This window comes from Mizuhopecten yessoensis, unplaced genomic scaffold (genome assembly GCF_002113885.1).
Source record: "Mizuhopecten yessoensis strain PY_sf001 unplaced genomic scaffold, ASM211388v2 scaffold3229, whole genome shotgun sequence".
Taxonomy (NCBI): domain Eukaryota; kingdom Metazoa; phylum Mollusca; class Bivalvia; order Pectinida; family Pectinidae; genus Mizuhopecten; species Mizuhopecten yessoensis.
The window spans coordinates 803,713-823,975 of record NW_018404940.1 but is presented as its reverse complement, the minus strand read 5'-3'; the positions used below and the strand labels follow the sequence as shown (position 1 = coordinate 823,975).

Here is a 20,263-nt window from a genome sequence, read left to right as displayed (position 1 = left end):
AGAAGCATAACTTCTTTGAGCACCAAACAACATCGTCATGGTTAGGGACATATCTTGGTATTGCAGTATAACATACATATACTAAAAGTAGGTCACTGTGACCTGTTTTACTTTTGGCCATTACCATATTAAAAGTCTCATATACTATAACATCGAATTAACCTTGTATATTGATGGATCCTAGGATGTCAAAGTGATAAATAATCCAGCCCCTCGCTTTTGACCCATATCATAGTGAGAATTTGTAACCAAGGTAACTAATATCTATAACTCTAAGTAACACCACACCTAGTATATACAGATATCACTGCTCACTTAAAGAAGCATTTTTTTTCCATAAGTGTTGACTCTTACTAATAAAAAGAAAAACATTTACAATATTATATAGCACTGTGCTCATTTACCGTTGAGGAGTTTAGTAATACCCCCACCCTCACCCCCACCACCCGCTATTTTTCCTTGTTCTAATATCTTTCATTTGATTTTGTTTCCATCAGAGATTGAATGACAGAGACAAGGACCTAGTGTTAACTAATGGTGTGCACTCATCACAACACAATGGTCTGCCAAAGGCTGTTGACAGGAAGATGGTACCCAAAATGGCCTCAACGCCACAGGTTAAAGGTCAGTAGTACATTTTGTATCTCAACACATTTTCCTTATGGGGAAAAAAGAAATTGTAAAGCTTTTCAAAACAAAATATTATTGTAATTAATTAATTATCATTATTACAACAGCTCTACTCTTTCTAGGAATGACTGGCACTGTTGAGGTGTCTTCCCTTTTTGGTATGGAGGAGCCCTCTCCAGTACATGGAATGAGTGCCTTTACTATGCCTGGATCCCAGATTGACCAAGGAAATTCCTTCTTGAATACTCAGTCTGGAAATCATCATTCAAAGTCCATTGGCTTGTCACAATCTCGCAAACTGTCCTTGGATCCTCATGTCAGATTAAAGATAGAGAAATTAGAAGTGGTGAGACATATACACATATGTTTAAGGACACATGCTGTTCTGGTCTTTATCTAGTTTTCTGATTGATTTCATTCTAATGCATCCCTTTTGATATGATTTGTATGAAAAATGATGGAGTTACTGTGTTATCTGTTGTCCTGGGGTTTTACATTCATAGTTTGAAATGTCTATCAAACATACTGTTTGCATAATACTGTATACCTGAAATTTTCCTGCAGTTGAAATTGTTCATTTTTCTTCCACTGTAATGAGGGGCAAATTTACCATAAGAGTCAACACTAGTAAACAAATATGAAGGGCGAAATGAACACTGGACGAGTACTGATTTTAGCAGTCTAAGTTGAAGTTTTGACTGGGCAAAAGTTTCCTGGTATAAAGTATTTCTTTCAAGTTGACACATATTGGCCATGGAAGTATGTAAGTTAGCCTTTGTCTGGTAGTACTAGTTCTGAGATTCCTTGCATTGATTTGTGGGAGTTCAGTGTGAAATATATATATATATATATGCCTACTTAATTGGGAAACATGTAAAAGTGCTTTAAAACTACTTTAGTTTTGACTTTTGTTATTTAAGTAAAATTGTGTTTCAGGCACTAAGATATCTCGGTTTGGATCCTACTGAGGAACAGCAGAAGCTGATGAGGGAACAACTTAAAATTGATGCCTCTGGTTCTGTTAACTACGGAGGTATGGTAACATTGAAAATATCTCATTATCAGGCATGGGTCCAGTGTCTCATATATATCTCAAACCTGAATGTCTAGGTCTCCGACCATGTTTAGGGTTCAGTAGAATGATCAGTTATCAAGAAAATATATTCAGTGGAATTTCAGGTATGAATGTGCTTGGATCACTGCATAGAATACTCAGTGATAATTTACAGATAAATAAACAGGCTGACATGAATAATGGTTGAACATGCCTTGGTTAAATAACAAGAAATAATTTCTGTTCTAGACTTTGTGGCAGTGGCCAGGAACCTGTTCCGTGTGGAGTTGGGGGAGAGGGACATTGGTGCTGGAGCGATGCTGTTTGCTGCCCGAGATCTCACTGATATTATAGAACCACCAGCATTTAATCCTGAGGTTGACAGTGTACTAATATGTTAAGCTGCCCGAGATCTCACCGATATTATAGAACCACCAGCATTTAATCCTGAGGTAGATAGTGTACTAATATGTTAAGCTGCCCGAGACCTCTCCGATATTATAGAACCACCAGCATTTAATCCTGAGGTAGACAGTGTACTAATATGTTAAGCTGCCCGAGATCTCACCTTTATTATAGAACCACCCGCATTTAATCCTGAGGTAGACAGTGTACTAATATGTTAAGCTGCCCGAGACCTCTCCGATATTATAGAACCACCAGCATTTAATCCTGGGGTATACAGTGTACTAATATGTTAAGCTGCCCAAGATCTCACCTGTATTATAGAACCACCAGCATTTAATCCTGAGGTAGATAGTGTACTAATATGTTAAGCTGCCCGACACCTCACCGATATTATAGAACCACCCGCATTTAATCCTGAGGTAGACAGCGTACTAATATGTTAAGCTGCCCGACACCTCACCGATATTATAGAACCACCCGCATTTAATCCTGAGGTAGCCAGTGTAATAATATGTTAAGCTGCCCAAGATCTGACCTATATTATAGAACCATCAGCATTTAATCCTGAGGTATACAATGTACTAATATGTTAAGCTGCCCAAGACCTCACCGATATTATAGAACCACCCGCATTTAATCCTGAGGTAGACAGTGTAATAATATGTTAAGCTGCCCAAGATCTCACCTGTATTATAGAACCACCAGCATTTAATCCTGGGGTATACAGTGTACTAATATGTTAAGCTTCCCAAGATCTGACCTATATTATAGAACCATCAGCATTTAATCCTGAGGTATACAATGTACTAATATGTTAAGCTGCCCGAGACCTCACCGATATTATAGAACCACCAGCATTTAATCCTGAGGAATACCATGTACTAATATGTTAAGCTGCCCGAGATTTCACCTTTATTATAGAACCACCCGCATTTAATCCTGAGGTAGCCAGTGTAATAATATGTTAAGCTGCCCGAGATCTCACCTTTATTATAGAACCACCAGCATTTAATCCTGAGGTATACAGTGTACTAATATGTTAAGCTACCATTAGTACCGGCTTTTTGAAAGAGAAAAGATTGTAATAACATGTCTGAAGTCTAAATATATGCACTGTAAATGAGGTACTCTGATGACTATCCAATTAAGTACTTTTCTCCCTAATTCTCTCAGTGTTAATAAAAGCATGGCACTGTTTACGTTGTATGCATATATTTTTTCAAAGAAAATGTATATGCTCCTATAAGCATGGACTTTAATAATTAATTTCCTGGACAAAGAGGAACCAATTTAAATTAGTGTGACCCATATGAAGGAGTGGGATCAAACTGTATCCACCATCCCAAACTAGAATCATGACAAAAACGTAGTCCGAAATGCAAGTGTATTGAACCTAAAAGTTGTGAAACAGCAACACTCACATGAAAAAAGAAAAGAGGAGCACAAGTTAGGAAGATCTATTAAATTATCAGTCAGTTCTGTGACAGTGTGCTCATGTTTTGATATCTTGGTACCATGGCCCATTTGATGAGTTTCTGGCACAAGATGAATAGGTCAGTTTAACCGTTATACAGTTAGTATTGCTACACTAGATGTCATTATGGGATGCATTGTGAAGTTCTGTTCCTTTGTACCCATGTTAAACAATTCTATTTTAATGAGGATTAACCATAAATAAAATTTAAAACTATAAAGTTTATCATTTAATATGTTAAATTACCTTTCAGTTGAGCATCATCACAGATTTTGGAGAAAATAACTATGAAGATCTGATTAGTCTGCAGCAGGAAAGAAATGAGCTCCGAGAAGAAGTGATAAGATTAAAGGTAATAGTCCTCATGTTTAATTATGTCGCTACCCCCTCCCTCCCCACTTCCAACCCCAACTCCCACCTTGTTGGTTAGTGTACATAGCAAAGTAATCACTTTGTCTGTGCGTCTGTCCATCCAGTGTAAAAAGCTTGTGTACAAAATATCTCTTGGACCCTGCTACAGATTATCTTTATATTGACAACATAGTATTGTAACCTTTAAGTTTTACATCTGATTAGATTTTGGTGGTGATCAGTCAAGGTTGAGGGCCAAAGGTCACACTCAAGGCACATCAGTTCTACACCTAATTAGATTTTGGTGGTCATTGTTCAAGGTTAAAGGGTCAAAAGTGTCACTTGACCACTTTTGAGGATGGAATGTATATTTAATTTGTTTCCCCTACAAGTGGTCAAATTGAGTTTCCTTCTGAACATGAAAAATGTGAACCTATTTTTCAGGGGTTATTAGAAGAAAAAGAATCATCCTGCTTCAAGGCAGAAGAGGATTTACAGAGCATCAGGAAGGTAGGTGTTGTTGTTGATAATGACCATGCATTACCTTATACTTGATTAAAATGTGTTTTTGGGGATATGTGATAACACATGAATAACCTCACCCATATCACTGGGGATGGAGTTTGGATCTGGGTGACATCGGTTTTAGTTTGTGTAATGATTGCTGAGAATCTGAATCTTGTGATAAAAAGTTTATGATTGCAATTTTTATGTTATAGTCCATATCACAGGGATTTGGTAGGTTCCTATGACCCAGAATGAAAAAAATACCAATGGTCCGACCCCCAGATCACTTATTATTGACAATAAGTGATCTGGGGGTTGGACCATGGGGGTATTTTTTTTCATTCTGGGTCATAGGAACGTGTCAAGTCCCTGTGGTCCATATCAACATTTAACCATCATAACAATGTAGCCTTTATGGCTGATATAGGGGTCTCAGTCTGATATGTTAGTTCTAGATGATGACCATTCCAGTTATTGAAATACACTCAATAAAATAGTTTTCGATTATACTAGTGTAATAGAGATACAGATATGACTGTGTAATCTGTTACAGAGAGCACAAGGAGCTATAGAGGAGACCAAGTCTCTGAAGACCAAAGTCCAGTTAGCTGAGCAGGCCCAGCGAGCCGCCCGCAGTATGGAGCAGGACTACGAGGAGGTTGTACAGCTACTGGAGGGAGAGATTGCCAAACTCAAGGCACCAGCCAAAGGTCAACATGTAAGTCTTCTCAGGTCAGAGGTCAACAAGTAAAGCAAATCGGGTCAGGTTTGAGGTTTACCATGTGCTATATATCAATGGTAGCCCCATAGCTTGGCTTTGCTGAAGGTTGTTGAACTATGATAAAGTACAGATATTTTGTATAGAACGTAGACATTGGGGCTATGACACTAGAATCTCCAGTTTCACTAAGATGAACTTATAAATCAGGTTAAGATTCAGTAGAATGGAATGTTATATATGTCGGATCAGAGTTCAAAGTATAAAGTAAACTCCTTTTAAAGGATACCTTTTGTGCTTCTGTGTCAATAATTAGAAAAGTATCATCTGGCAAAGCTGGGTTAAGAACACTCGCTTTCATAAAGATAGAGTTAGACACAGATATTACTGGTCGGTACATGTATCTGTTATGTGATTACATCTTAAGTCAGAATTAAGTTAGTGCTTGAACTCGATTTAACATGTTATAACACAGGACCTGCAGAGCCCATCTATGCAGCAGAAGATTGCAGTATTGAACTGTCAACTGAAGAAGTCTGAAGCTGGGAAGAAAGCTTATGAGGTGTCTACAGAGAAACTTCTTCAGTTCGCAGAGGTTTGTAGAACTGCTGTTGTATATAACTGTTGTCTCTGTACATACTTTAGCTCAATGCCTATTAAATGTTAAAGTGGTCAGGTGTAATAGTGGCTAGCACACTACACTTTTCACAACGACAGCATGGATTCATTTCCCTGAAAGAGCGATTTTTCTGAGGATATTCAGGTTTCCTACCTGGGATGACAAAAGTGTTTATTTTATGTTCACATCTTGCTTCATAACTGTGGTTAAGGAAATAAAGTGTGTTTTATATTTAAATCAGTATATGGTATTATTTAATTGTTTTATTTTACTCTCAAGCACCCATCGTCTAGTTAACGTTATTGCAGAATTTTATGTGTTAATGGCTTGTGTTCTACAAGGATGGAAATGATTGTTCCCGGCATGACAGATACACAATCCACAGTTGCTTACACTTATATTTCATGATGTATTCAATTATAGATGAAAAATTTGTTTCTATCCTTAAATCTACATTTGAGACTACAAAAATTACAAGGCTTGCCAGGGAGAACTAACGCATTCCAGGTTGCCCAGAAATTATGTCCTAACAGAATGACCTGAATGATTAAAAGTGTTAATGTTTTATACAACCATTACAGCTTTTGTATCTGGTAGGTTTATCTGGAGGATGTATATAATCCAACAGTGTTAGAGGTTTACATGGCGAGATACTTTTGACAGTAGCAGTCGACAAAGTCATATCTGATAGAAAAAAAGGCCAACCAGCAGCCTGTTATATTATAGGAGTAGATGATGTACAGTTATATATTTGATGAGTTTATGTATCAGAGCTTCATTCGCGTATCCTGGTTGAAACGGTACGTGTGGCGCAGAAATATTCCACGATAAACGAACGCATTTGGACCATTCTATAAGCTGAGCTAAAAATGCACAGTTTCAGAGAATAAAAAACAATGTATCAAGAATATCATGCCCTTCTCTCACGTCCACTGAATAACATAAGGTATCTTAAAAACTACATTGTTTTAGAAAGAAATAACGCAAACTGGCAATAGTCAGCATTTTAGTTTCGGTCAGGTATGGTTGGACCCCTCAATCTACACGTGCCGAATTTTCCTGAGGTCAGCCTCGGTTCAGATCTGTACCTGTCGTTTTCTTTACTGGTTCAACCGTTTCAACCGGATACGCGAATGTACCCATGCTGCCCTGGAAGTTTGTATTTTATAGTTGTTAATGCAATGCTAGCTATATTTCATGACTTTATATTTCTATCGCCCTCTAAGTTTGGCGTTTTATAGTTGTTAATGCAATGCTAGCTATATTTCATGACTTGATATTTCCATCGCCCTTTAAGTTTGTGTTTTATAGTTTTTAATGCAATGCTAGCTATATTTCATGACTTTATATTTCTATCGTCCTTTAAGTTTGTGATTTATAGTTGTACACAGTTAATGCTGGCTGATTATAGTTGATGAGTTTATATTTAAAGATTTCTGAAAGTTTGTGCTTTATAGAATTTAATCTTATTCCTATTCTCAGCATGTCCATGAAGCGATGACGGCCCAGGGCAACTTTCTCGGAACCAAGTAAGTCATTCTTCATCATTAAAGACAAAATCTTGCTACAGGTGATACTCAAACCAACTGTATACATTGGATATTTCTATAAAAATCCTAGAGAATTGAATGCCCTTACAGGCCAATAGTCATGCTTTAAATTCAAATTCAATTTAAAACTTATTGATGTGAAATAATACTTTTCTTGATATACAATTAAACATGTAGCCTAATGACAAACCCCATATAACCTTTGTAGTCATTTTGCTGTAACCAAATGAGTAATGTGATAACTCGTTACTTTATTCTTTATTAAAAGCATGGAAGGGATTTATACACATTATTTAAAAAAGCTATGTAACCACAACTAAATATTGCAAACTAATATAAATCTTGTTAAAAAACGGTATCAATTTCTGGAAAGTGGCTCCATTAGTATGAAGTATAGTCCTCCTCAGAAAAGTATTTGAACACAACATGTTTTACATGACAATACTGTACCCTGACTGGAAATATAAGAGGAACACTCTGCTCTATGTTGGGGAGGTCAAAAAGAGATCTGGTGACTACTGAACATCATTCTCATCATTCACAATATAACTGTTTTTTTGGCAAACCTTTCTTTGTTTATAATTTGCATTGAGTTAAAAATTTACAAAAATCTTTAAAGTGCTGTATTTTATTCACTTTGAGAAAAAAAAGTACCACTGGTGATTGTATTGCACGTTTATGTCCTTTATCATTGAGTTTGATGTTGATGAATCCCTTCCTTTACAATGAACACATGCATGTCTTCTGTATAAAATGTGACATTGTAATAAGGGCGTTAAAAAGTTTCAATGGAGTGAGTGAGCAAGAAAAAAATCAAATAGGTTTGATATCAAATAATCAGTGTTCCATAACTACACCCTAGGTCACAAGGGGAAAATGCAAGAGGGAATAGGCCACCAGGCTATCTCGGGAAACACAAAAAGGCCACACCCAAAACTCTGGCCGGAGAAGCCAAAGAAGTGGTGCAGGCAGTCCGTAACATCATAGAGTCTGAACGTGAGTATAGAAGGGTTATTTAAGTTTTATCAAATAACTTACCGTGTGTTCCACTTTCTCATTGAACATAGTTTTGGCAAATTCTCAGTATTATAAAATTTCAGTTCATTTTACTATACTTGCTGAACCATGGCAAAGTCTTGATACTGACCCAAATTCTATATCCTTGGGTGGAATTTCTCTGTCCCCCATACCAACATATAATAGACTGCTATTCTAAAAATAAGCTTTTCACCACTAGTTCACCTTAGTTTTCATATTTTGATTATAAATTGTAAATTTTCGTTACGATACTGAATCATTGGGTAAATCTCTTGTTTCGTGTTGCAGCTTTACCATATGGCTGGGAGGAAGCCTACACTGCAGATGGAATGAAGTACTACATCAAGTAAGCCAACTTTTGTTTTTTCATTAAGCAATGTTCACTAGTTTATATCTCTCAGTAAAACCTCTGCTTTTAAATAAAAACTACATTATTTTCGGAGAAAAAATAACTGGCGGGAGCAATGAGAATTTCTTATAGATCTCAGACCTATACCATATCAAGTGACCAACCACGGAACAAAATAACCTTTGTTCTAAGGTCATTACAGGAAATGGTTGAGTACAGAAAAATACTATTTACCTTAATACTATACATAACAATTTACATTGTACAGAATGGGTGATCTCTAGAAATATTCTTTTATTGTGTTCAATGTCTGTTTGATCATTGTTGAAATTACAACCTGTATATTTTCAGTCATATTACACAAGTGACTACATGGTCACATCCAAAGTCTGGAGTACAGCAACTTGACACGATACAGGAGAACAAATCTAAACAGAAGGCCCTTGAACCTCCCAAGCTTCCGTAGCAGCCAAACCTCCCAGGCTCCAATAGCATCCAACAGGCCAGAACTTCCCACGCTGTCATAGAGTCCAAAGGGCCAGAACTTCCCACGCTGTCATAGTTTCCGAAGGGCCAGAACTTCCCATGCTGTCACAGTTTCCGAAGGGCCCAGAACTTCCCATGCTGTCATAGTTTCCAAAGGGCCCAGAACTTATCCTGCTTCCCTATTGTCCTGGAGAAGGAGCTGGTCTCACATACATGAATCCTTGACCAATGACCAGAAGAAGGATCTGTTAAAAACTTGTATACACTGTACCTTTATCATTCTATTACCTCGGTCTGTGTTTTACTAGGTATATACTTGATATTTGTGTCTATCCTCTAAGTCAATTATAACGTTTCAACCTCTATAAGCCATTGTGGTTTACCCGCCATTCTCTGTATGTGTATAATGTATGGGTCACTTGTAGTGACATGATTGTAGAAACCAAAGAGACACTTATACTGATGTTTTCTGATTGTGTATGAGACAATATTTCTCAACATAAGCTTGCAGTAAGTGATTATTGCCGACTGTCAGTGTCAGGACTAAAGAGTATATGCAATGATTGTATTTTTAAATGTTTTTGTACAAGATTTTGAGTCTAAGCCACATTTATCAGCATTATTCAAGTTAAACATCTTCCCATTTCATTTCCATTTTTGTTCATATTTCCTTTATAAATTGTGTTTGAAGAAAAAAGAAATATTCATTATCTGGATTTAGGACCATAATACTCTTAGGGAAGGTAAAGTTTCTTCATTTTCTATCCTGAATTGTTACATTGTCCTCATTCATAATCATCGAAAAGAAAATCTCTTATATGCCTATTTTTATATGAAACGATATTAAGATCTGACATTGAATTCATCTGAGATTATAAAAAATATATCAGATAGTATAAAAGAATATATGATAATAAAAGTATACTGTTATGTGGGCAATATCCTTGAGTACTGATGTAACATGATCAAGTATATTCATGCATCAGTATAAAAGATGTGTAATGTTATAGTTGTCATATTGCGACTATGTGTGACAACTTTATTAGGAAGATGTAGGCTGCGTACCTATCTTAAAAACAACACTTGCTTTTCTGTATTGACATAGCTAAGGTCGCATTCGCATATCCTGGTTGAAACGGTTTAGGTGGCGCAGAAATATTTTAGGATAAACGAACGCACTTGGACCGAACTGTATAAAAACTACACAGTTTCGGAGAATAAATAACAACATATCATGCGTCCACTAAAATCATATAACCTATCTTAAAATCTGCATCTGAATTGACATTGTTTTATTAAGAAACAAAGAAAGTGGCAATAGTCAGCATTGTAGGTTCGGCCAGGCACGTCTGGACCCCTCAATCTATACGTGCCGCATATAAACCTGAGGCCAGCCTCGGTGCAGATCTGTGCCTGTCATTTTCTTTCAGGTTCAACCGTTTCAACTGATTGAACCGGATACGCAATAGCGGCTCAAGTGTTTAGATGGTGTTAGAAGTGTGTGTATAGTTATACCTGTACCCCTACGTTGTTGTTTCGTGTGAAGTGAGGTTGTGTAGTATCTGTGTGCAAGTTCTGTGATACCAAGGCTAGTGATTTAACATATATATAAGTATATTATATGCCTCATATTTAAAAAATATATATTTGTATTAATCAAAATCTGAATATGTGCATTTTTAAATTTCAGTAAACACATGGATATGATTTTTAGCTGTGCTATTTTAGAATTAGTCATTGTGCAGGGTAAGATAATATGGATAGATTTAACACAATGTATTGATGGTTTTTTTTTATTGAAAACATATTTTTCTGTAAGTTTTCTCTTTAACTTTATTTCACTAAAATTTTCAAATGTCACATTTGTAACAACAATCTTGTGGGTTAAGAATCTGTATGTGAACTTTATTACACTCTTAATTCAGTGTTTGTTAAACTGACAATGGTGTGTGCTCTCCAGAAATGTATTTTTTGGGGAATTTTCTGTTTAGAAATACTTTTAATGTCAAAGGTTGTATTTTTGTATAGAATTGTAACAAACTAACATTTGGTTTAATTGAAGTACATTTGAGCCTCATTTATCCAACCACAACTTATCTGGCAATTCTATACAAACTGTCTCACAAACTATCCAGTTTTGCTGGGAACAAAGATGGCAGATTATCAAAGCTCAACTGTATGAGATTAAAATGGATCATCACATATATTTTTCATTTTTCCATTTTATGCTTATTGTAAAAAGCCGACTCACTTTTCAATTTGTTTTTTCATCAAGCACAACAACATTTCCTGATACAAACTAGTAGCCTAAGATTGGAGAACAAGCTGGGAGTAGACCCCCCTCCCAGACCTCCTAGAACAGTCTACTAGACTATACATGATTCAATATCATACATTTGGTTTTTCACACAAGACATTATGAAATACAGTTTAATAAATAAGTGTTCAAGCTATGATCCAAAAACCACGGTATGGTGAGTTCTATTCCGGTCATACAATTGTATTTCATTTCTTGTTTTCAACATAGGTCAGTAATTTACTGAATTTTTACTCTGATGATTTCTTTATCGTGTTTCATGTAAACAAAATTCAAAATTCTGAAATCTCAAATCCATTGCAATGTTCTTTTTTTAAAGATGATGTTATAACTTGTATATTTGTATTGTAATTTTCTATATTTGTACTGTGTATACAAAATGGTAAGTTAAGGTTTCTAGACAACATCTCCTTCCTATTAAGTTTTCTATTGGTATTGTCAACTTTTCTTTTTAGGTAAAGTAGATCTGATTTGATTAATGTAATTATTTGTTTCCTTTTTGATAAAATGTAACCCTATAGTGTTCTCGATGACTGTACAACGAAAATAGGAACCAAAGAATTCAGATCTGTTAATACACGTTACTGTAGTAGATACACAGTATGTTTTAATTGCAGTTAAAATGTTTTAGTATTTGTAATAGATCCATGACAACCGTAATGGTTTTTAATGGTGCATGTCCTCGTGTTTTAGCATTTTGACATTTAGGAAGAAAAATGGCTATTTAATAATATGAAACAGCTTGCTTGCCATATTAGCAGATGAAATGAAGCATGTAATATAACCCACAGACTGCTTACCTCTGCCAGTTGTTGTCTTCTCAACCCTTTTTTCTCTAAGTCAGATGGTTACTGGTTTACGGTCAACTAACTAGATGATATGGGTAGAGAAAGTTGTTTGAGATATTTTGTGTTCATATTGTTGTCTACAAAGTTTTACACTCTTTTTATATGAATTGACAATTTCTTTCTGCAGTGTTATAGCTGAAATCCTTTGTTCGTTAAAAGAGAAAATCCACAATTTTTACTTTACTGTATGTTACTTTGGTTAGGGCTTACAATATCTGAACAAATCCTTATATATGATATAATCTTGACGAAAACCAAGGCCAGTATTTTTGCCTACCTGGTATAGATAGCTGTACCCAGCATTGATGGTCAAGTCCCAGATCATACTTTAGTGTCAGTATCACATACATTTCATAATCCTGTCTCTTTTACTCTCAATAAATACAGGTATCAGTCCCGTCACTTTGTCTTTTTAGTGTTAACGAACATGCCAATATCACAATTTCTTTGATGTCAGTATATTTCTTAGTCTTGTTTCTTTAGTGTCAATAAACACACATACATCATTGTCTAGCCTTCTTTAGTGTCAATCAACACACATACATCATTGTCTAGCCTTCTTTAGTGTCAATGAACACACATACATCATGGTCTAGCCTTCTTTAGTGTCAATGAACACACATACATCATGGTCTAGACTTCTTTAGTCTCAATTAACACACATACATCATTGTCTAGCCTTCTTTAGTGTCAATAAACACACATACATCATGGTCTAGACTTCTTTAGTGTCAATAAACACACATACATCATGGTCTTGCCTTCTTTAGTGTCAATTAACACACATACATCATTGTCTTGCCATTTTTAGAGTCAAAAGACTCACATAACTGTCACTTGTTAAAATTGAAATCACTCCAACCAAAACAGAATTTTAATAATCTATTGTAATATGTGAGAAAGGTTTTTCTTTGGTGAATGTTTCCTATTATGGAATTTGATATGATTTAATCAATTACAGATTCAGTCATTCCATCATAGTATACGATAATTAATCATATTCTATTATAATCATTATTTAGAAATTCTTTGTACTGGATTTGTTAGCCATATTTTGCCAATACTTTGTATAAACAGTTTACATCTGTGTACCAAGATTGGAAGCTATATTTAATTGTGTATGAGATCCAAGCTACTAGGTGTAATTCTATCGTGATATCATTATATTCCTACTGAACACAAAGCCATTTCAGTTTGTGTTTGATTCAGTACTGTACATACAATGTTTACTGTACTGGGAAATATGTTAGTAGAATTTGGTGGCAATATTATCTATTCATCTGTCAAAGTGCTAGTAACATTAAGTGAAAATATCTTCACATAAAAAATAATTTCAAATTTCTGTCTATATATTTTTGTCCTTTCTATGTTCAGGTAGAGAGCAGGCCGATGATAAATATTGTTCATTGAAATTTCACTGTTGTCCTTCACATAGTGAAGACGGGTCTTCAGATTATGTATTCTGTTTCAATTTCAATACAAATTGATATTTTTCAAATGATTTGTGCTTCCATTCACATGATATGCAAAACTTCTTGAATTGCATTCAACTTTTTTATGAGGTCATCTAAGCTGGGTGTCTTATGGTATGGCATTGTAGGTCCATTAATATTTTCCTGTCCATATGAAAACCATCACCAAGTGTGATTTGAGTATTTTTGGAACCCTCACAAATTGAGGTCAGAAATCCATTTAAATTTTTATTTGTGCATAGATTTTTTAGCACAGGAGGTATTTTTATGAACTTCATAGAAGTACCAGTCACTACCAGTCATTGACAATGTGTCATGGCTGTTTTCAGGGCCAACACCATGAGGTTAAGGTCACATTTTGAGATCAAATTTCATTTAAGATTTTGCATGTCTTCAGCATGATTTTAATTTTTAAATGAAGAAAAAGTTAATACAACATCTCTGTGTGGTGTCCCATTGGATATTTACTAAACTCTCAATTCAAGGTCAAGGTCACACGTTCAGTCAAATTTTTTATCATGTTTGTCAAGGGCATAATGGTAACTCCAGATAAAACATATAAGGATATATTATTCATAATTAGGTTGTGTGTCATACTTAACTGAGACCTTCACTTGGATGCTATGGTCAAACAGTAAAGGTGAAGGTCACAAGGACCTTTGAAATCTATACATTGTTTAAAATTGCAGATGCATCTATTTCTACAGTCATTATGGCCGTTCAGTATATACTTTTAGTACACCATTACCAAGCAATATTTCGTTTTTTCCAGACATTTACCCGAATGCCAAGGTAACAAATTGAGGTCAAAGGTCAAAATGGTTAGCATCAGGAGCATAATATTTTCATATTTGAAGACATTTTTATGAAACTCCATACTCATTTCACAGTACCAGGCAGTGTGCTGTTGTTTATTTTCCTGACCATCACTGCAATTACAAAATCACAAGTTGAGGTCAACGTTCAAATGACATAAACCTCTTTTGATATGGTCAGTGCATTTCAGAACATAAGTTCATACACATTTATATGTTGTACATACCTTTTTCAGGACTTATGTTTGTAATAATAAGCTGGGAAAGGGTCTTAATGTGGGAGGCAATCAGAGAGAGTACTTTGAGAAAAGCTATGTCGTCAGGCAGGCGGCTCAATACCTTTGCACGTCCTATCAGAACTCTCCTCTACTTCTTGTGCTTCAAGGTCAACATCATCAAGTCAAATGCCAACTTTCTTGAATACCTATAGATTGTATGTTTTATTGAAGACAAATTGTCAGATGACAAGGGTAAACCATAATGAGTAAGAACTCTGTACTTTAGCTGCTTCACAGATTCAACTGCATACAAAGTGGTGTGTATTTCATTAATGAGGTGAATATCAATGGCATATGGAAGTTATATGTACATATGATTGTAACAGGATTGTTTTTTTTCTCATAATTCATAATCAATAATCATTATCATATTTATGTTGTGATATGAAATATGTATTTAATTATAGTCATACATATTCCTGTGTGAAAAGTTGTCTTCCTTAAATTATGTTTGATTTACTAGGTAACCCAGGAAAACAAAAGTCATCTGTAGACAACGGGTTTATACAGATGTAGGTGGGTATATACCCGGTTTCCTTGTTGCCTGGTATGGATTTTGTTTAAAATATCTGTTTATATAGGGGTCAAAGCTTGCATGAGTAAAACATGGCACAAAAGTTTAAATTTTGATATACTTAAGTGCAAAAGTATATCATCTGCTCGATGTTAATTCTTCTTTAAATGTTGCTAGTACCATAGCTAGAATTGACATCTACTGCTAGTAAACGTAGCTAGAATTGACATCTACTGCTAGTAAACGTAGCTAGAATTGACATCTACTGCTAGTAAACGTAGCTAGAATTGACATCTACTGCTAGTAAACGTAGCTAGAATTGACATCTACTGCTAGTAAACGTAGCTAGAATTGACATCTACTGCTAGTAAACGTAGCTAGAATTGACATCTACTGCTAGTAAACGTAGCTAGAATTGACATCTACTGCTAGTAAACGTAGCTAGAATTGACATCTACTGCTAGTAAACGTAGCTAGAATTGACATCTACTGCTAGTAAACGTAGCTAGAATTGACATCTACTGCTAGTAAACGTAGCTAGAATTGACATCTACTGCTAGTAAACGTAGCTAGAATTGACATCTACTGCTAGTAAACGTAGCTAGAATTGACATCTACTGCTAGTAAACGTAGCTAGAATTGACATCTACTGCTAGTAAACGTAGCTAGAATTGACATCTACTGCTAGTAAACGTAGCTAGAATTGACATCTACTGCTAGTAAACGTAGCTAGAATTGACATCTACTGCTAGTAAACGTAGCTAGAATTGACATCTACTGCTAGTAAACGTAGCTAGAATTGACATCTACTGCTAGTAAACGTAGCTAGAATTGACATCTACTGCTAGTAAACGTAGCTAGAATTGACATCTACTGCTAGTAAACGTAGCTAGAATTGACATCTACTGCTAGTAAACGTAGCTAGAATTGACATCTACTGCTAGTAAACGTAGCTAGAATTGACATCTACTGCTAGTAAACGTAGCTAGAATTGACATCTACTGCTAGTAAACGTAGCTAGAATTGACATCTACTGCTAGTAAACGTAGCTAGAATTGACATCTACTGCTAGTAAACGTAGCTAGAATTGACATCTACTGCTAGTAAACGTAGCTAGAATTGACATCTACTGCTAGTAAACGTAGCTAGAATTGACATCTACTGCTAGTAAACGTAGCTAGAATTGACATCTACTGCTAGTAAACGTAGCTAGAATTGACATCTACTGCTAGTAAACGTAGCTAGAATTGACATCTACTGCTAGTAAACGTAGCTAGAATTGACATCTACTGCTAGTAAACGTAGCTAGAATTGACATCTACTGCTAGTAAACGTAGCTAGAATTGACATCTACTGCTAGTAAACGTAGCTAGAATTGACATCTACTGCTAGTAAACGTAGCTAGAATTGACATCTACTGCTAGTAAACGTAGCTAGAATTGACATCTACTGCTAGTAAACGTAGCTAGAATTGACATCTACTGCTAGTAAACGTAGCTAGAATTGACATCTACTGCTAGTAAACGTAGCTAGAATTGACATCTACTGCTAGTAAACGTAGCTAGAATTGACATCTACTGCTAGTAAACGTAGCTAGAATTGACATCTACTGCTAGTAAACGTAGCTAGAATTGACATCTACTGCTAGTAAACGTAGCTAGAATTGACATCTACTGCTAGTAAACGTAGCTAGAATTGACATCTACTGCTAGTAAACGTAGCTAGAATTGACATCTACTGCTAGTAAACGTAGCTAGAATTGACATCTACTGCTAGTAAACGTAGCTAGAATTGACATCTACTGCTAGTAAACGTAGCTAGAATTGACATCTACTGCTAGTAAACGTAGCTAGAATTGACATCTACTGCTAGTAAACGTAGCTAGAATTGACATCTACTGCTAGTAAACGTAGCTAGAATTGACATCTACTGCTAGTAAACGTAGCTAGAATTGACATCTACTGCTAGTAAACGTAGCTAGAATTGACATCTACTGCTAGTAAACGTAGCTAGAATTGACATCTACTGCTAGTAAACGTAGCTAGAATTGACATCTACTGCTAGTAAACGTAGCTAGAATTGACATCTACTGCTAGTAAACGTAGCTAGAATTGACATCTACTGCTAGTAAACGTAGCTAGAATTGACATCTACTGCTAGTAAACGTAGCTAGAATTGACATCTACTGCTAGTAAACGTAGCTAGAATTGACATCTACTGCTAGTAAACGTAGCTAGAATTGACATCTACTGCTAGTAAACGTAGCTAGAATTGACATCTACTGCTAGTAAACGTAGCTAGAATTGACATCTACTGCTAGTAAACGTAGCTAGAATTGACATCTACTGCTAGTAAACGTAGCTAGAATTGACATCTACTGCTAGTAAACGTAGCTAGAATTGACATCTACTGCTAGTAAACGTAGCTAGAATTGACATCTACTGCTAGTAAACGTAGCTAGAATTGACATCTACTGCTAGTAAACGTAGCTAGAATTGACATCTACTGCTAGTAAACGTAGCTAGAATTGACATCTACTGCTAGTAAACGTAGCTAGAATTGACATCTACTGCTAGTAAACGTAGCTAGAATTGACATCTACTGCTAGTAAACGTAGCTAGAATTGACATCTACTGCTAGTAAACGTAGCTAGAATTGACATCTACTGCTAGTAAACGTAGCTAGAATTGACATCTACTGCTAGTAAACGTAGCTAGAATTGACATCTACTGCTAGTAAACGTAGCTAGAATTGACATCTACTGCTAGTAAACGTAGCTAGAATTGACATCTACTGCTAGTAAACGTAGCTAGAATTGACATCTACTGCTAGTAAACGTAGCTAGAATTGACATCTACTGCTAGTAAACGTAGCTAGAATTGACATCTACTGCTAGTAAACGTAGCTAGAATTGACATCTACTGCTAGTAAACGTAGCTAGAATTGACATCTACTGCTAGTAAACGTAGCTAGAATTGACATCTACTGCTAGTAAATGTAGCTAGAATTGACATCTACTGCTAGTAAACGTAGCTAGAATTGTTTCTGTTACTCTTCATTCACAATAATAACCTGAATTTCCATTAATTTATTTAACATGAAATATATTTTATTTTATTTATAAGAATACAATTGATATTACAAACATACTAGTAAGAATATTCATATTTATTTTCTATCCATTAGTTTCTTTTTAAAGTAGAAATTCATAGTCATTAGAAAATAACATTACCTGGTACAGGTATGTACAGGTAAGAAAACTTAATAAACTGAAATCAACCTACTGTATGAATTATTCGTTTCTTACTGAAATAATGTAATTGTTTTAGCTCTACTTTTACTGTATAATATATACTGTATTATATAAATTATAACAAAAGAACAACAAAACATGTCTAGATTGGTAGAGGACACAAACTTATTCTGGAAGTATGTCAAACTTTCCTTAGAAAAAAATCAATCTGAAAACTGTTTTTGTCTTGAAATTTATTCTAACACTGGCTATGGTAACCTAGTAGTTAACAAAGCGGGTTGCTATTTGTACCAGTGTTTTAGATTTTGATAAAAATTATTGCAGATGTAAAAAATTAACCCTCATCTGGTAAATGATTTTGGAGATTTTCATGATAATCAGTTTGGAAGAGTTTCTTATCAAAAATCTACCTTATACAAATATATTTGTGACAAAGTTTTTGGTTTACATTTAATTGTGGTATGGGTAATGCTTTCTTTGAACAAGTAAATTGACTTTATTAGGCACCGCTTTTTGTTTCTCTGTAATTTGAAATTATATTTCAAAAGCTACATTTTTATACAAGTCAGGTATATACAAGGAACAGGATTCCGTATTTGTCCTAAATTTGATTTGTAATACTATTGAAAGTTATCCAGTGGAAATGTTTCCTTTTCTAGCACCTACTCTTCCCGTCCTCAGCTACGCAGGTTGTAATAAACAAAAGCAGACAGAAAAGCAATAAAGTACTTTTGTATGTATATGTTTATTGTGTTGTGATTTGTTATAGAATACAAGCACCTACTTGATTATGTCTCCCCTTTGAATTATGGTAGACATATTGTATTAGTACTGGTTCTTCTGGTACTGGTTCTTCTATGATCTTGTCCGGGCCATAAATTTTAAACCATCAAAGATATCTTGATGAAACTTAGAATTGAACTATACTTGCAACACCCACTGAGGGTGTGCAGTGAAATAGAATCAAGTCGCAGTGACCTTCACTTTCAGGTCAAAGAAGTGCAAAAGTTGCAATACATTCTTTTCCGGGCCGTAACTTATAAACCATTAAAGATATCTGAATGAAACTAGCATAACCCATAGACAAAGTGCAATGCACTGTCATTATGTCATTGTGACCTTGACCCCAAGGTCAAAGGTCAAATATGTGCAAATTTTTCAGGAACATCTTGTCTGGGCTATAACTTTTAAACCATTAAAGGGTTGACATGTTTTTGTGCAGAGTTGACCTCTGAAGTCTGATGAACTTTTTTTTAATGAATCCATAGAATTGGGAATAAATAGAAAAGGGCATGCTAGGTGAAGATTTTCAGGGCTTCAGGATTTCTTAAATCTGTAAAATTATTGAAATGCTTTCAAAGTAAACTGATTATCAGTTATCCATCACACTCAAAATTTAAAAAAAAGTATTCTGATGACTGAAATATAGAACTCCCAGCAATACAATTGCTAAGTATCTCTTACAAGTATCATCATGATCACCAATTGCAATCTCGTATGAAATGGAAATGACTTTATCATCTGTTTTAGCTCACTTGCCCAAAAGTGCCATTGAGCTTTTTCATGGTGTTATAGGTGTTAT

At 35.2% G+C, this 20,263-nt stretch overlaps 1 protein-coding gene across 1 annotated transcript in view; it reads left to right on the top strand.

The window, feature by feature from the left end:
- LOC110447133 (syntaxin-binding protein 4-like) overlaps positions 1–19,423 on the top strand; it is a 29,558-nt gene extending 10,135 nt beyond the window's left edge. The window contains exons 9-20 of the mRNA XM_021492605.1: positions 498–624; positions 753–976; positions 1,567–1,663; positions 1,934–2,061; positions 3,820–3,918; positions 4,362–4,427; positions 4,978–5,142; positions 5,618–5,737; positions 7,244–7,290; positions 8,174–8,307; positions 8,638–8,695; positions 9,050–19,423. Of these exons, the coding sequence (XP_021348280.1) occupies positions 498–624; positions 753–976; positions 1,567–1,663; positions 1,934–2,061; positions 3,820–3,918; positions 4,362–4,427; positions 4,978–5,142; positions 5,618–5,737; positions 7,244–7,290; positions 8,174–8,307; positions 8,638–8,695; positions 9,050–9,164 (1,380 nt within the window). The 3' untranslated portion in view covers positions 9,165–19,423. The remainder of the gene's footprint in view (positions 1–497; positions 625–752; positions 977–1,566; positions 1,664–1,933; positions 2,062–3,819; positions 3,919–4,361; positions 4,428–4,977; positions 5,143–5,617; positions 5,738–7,243; positions 7,291–8,173; positions 8,308–8,637; positions 8,696–9,049) is intronic.
- The last annotated feature ends 840 nt before the right edge of the window (positions 19,424–20,263 follow it).